The 339-nt window shown below is 36.3% G+C and overlaps 1 protein-coding gene across 1 annotated transcript in view; it reads left to right on the top strand.

Moving 5' to 3' along the window:
- Window positions 1-339, top strand: part of LOC119585031 — a 19548-nt gene that overhangs the window by 8805 nt on the left and 10404 nt on the right. Inside the window, exon 14 of the mRNA XM_037933647.1 lies at window positions 157-326. Coding sequence (XP_037789575.1) covers window positions 157-326 — 170 coding nt within the window. The remainder of the gene's footprint in view (window positions 1-156; window positions 327-339) is intronic.

Genomic DNA, 339 nt, shown 5'->3' with positions numbered 1-339 from the left:
AGCACCTATATGAATATCAGCGTGTAATTATTTTGTAATATGTACATTTTGAAAAATTTTGTGTTGTCATACTTGACACTGATTTAAAATCTGGGCTATGAAAATAATGTATTTAGTTGTCTTCTCATGATAATTATTGTTACTGTTCTTTAACAGAAATAAATGACAAATGTTCAGCTGTTCTCACTGCTGCTGCATCTCAACTGACAGCTGTGAAAGAGTGTGATAAGGAAAGTAGAAGAAGAGCGCTGGAGACTGCATTGTTGAAATGCAAAATGCACTTAAGAGACGTTGCTCACATTCGCCCTCCTCCATCCATTAGAGAGGCAAGGCTGATAG

This window comes from Penaeus monodon, chromosome 19 (assembly GCF_015228065.2).
Source record: "Penaeus monodon isolate SGIC_2016 chromosome 19, NSTDA_Pmon_1, whole genome shotgun sequence".
NCBI lineage: Eukaryota > Metazoa > Arthropoda > Malacostraca > Decapoda > Penaeidae > Penaeus > Penaeus monodon.
This window is presented reverse-complemented; position numbering and strand designations above follow the sequence as displayed.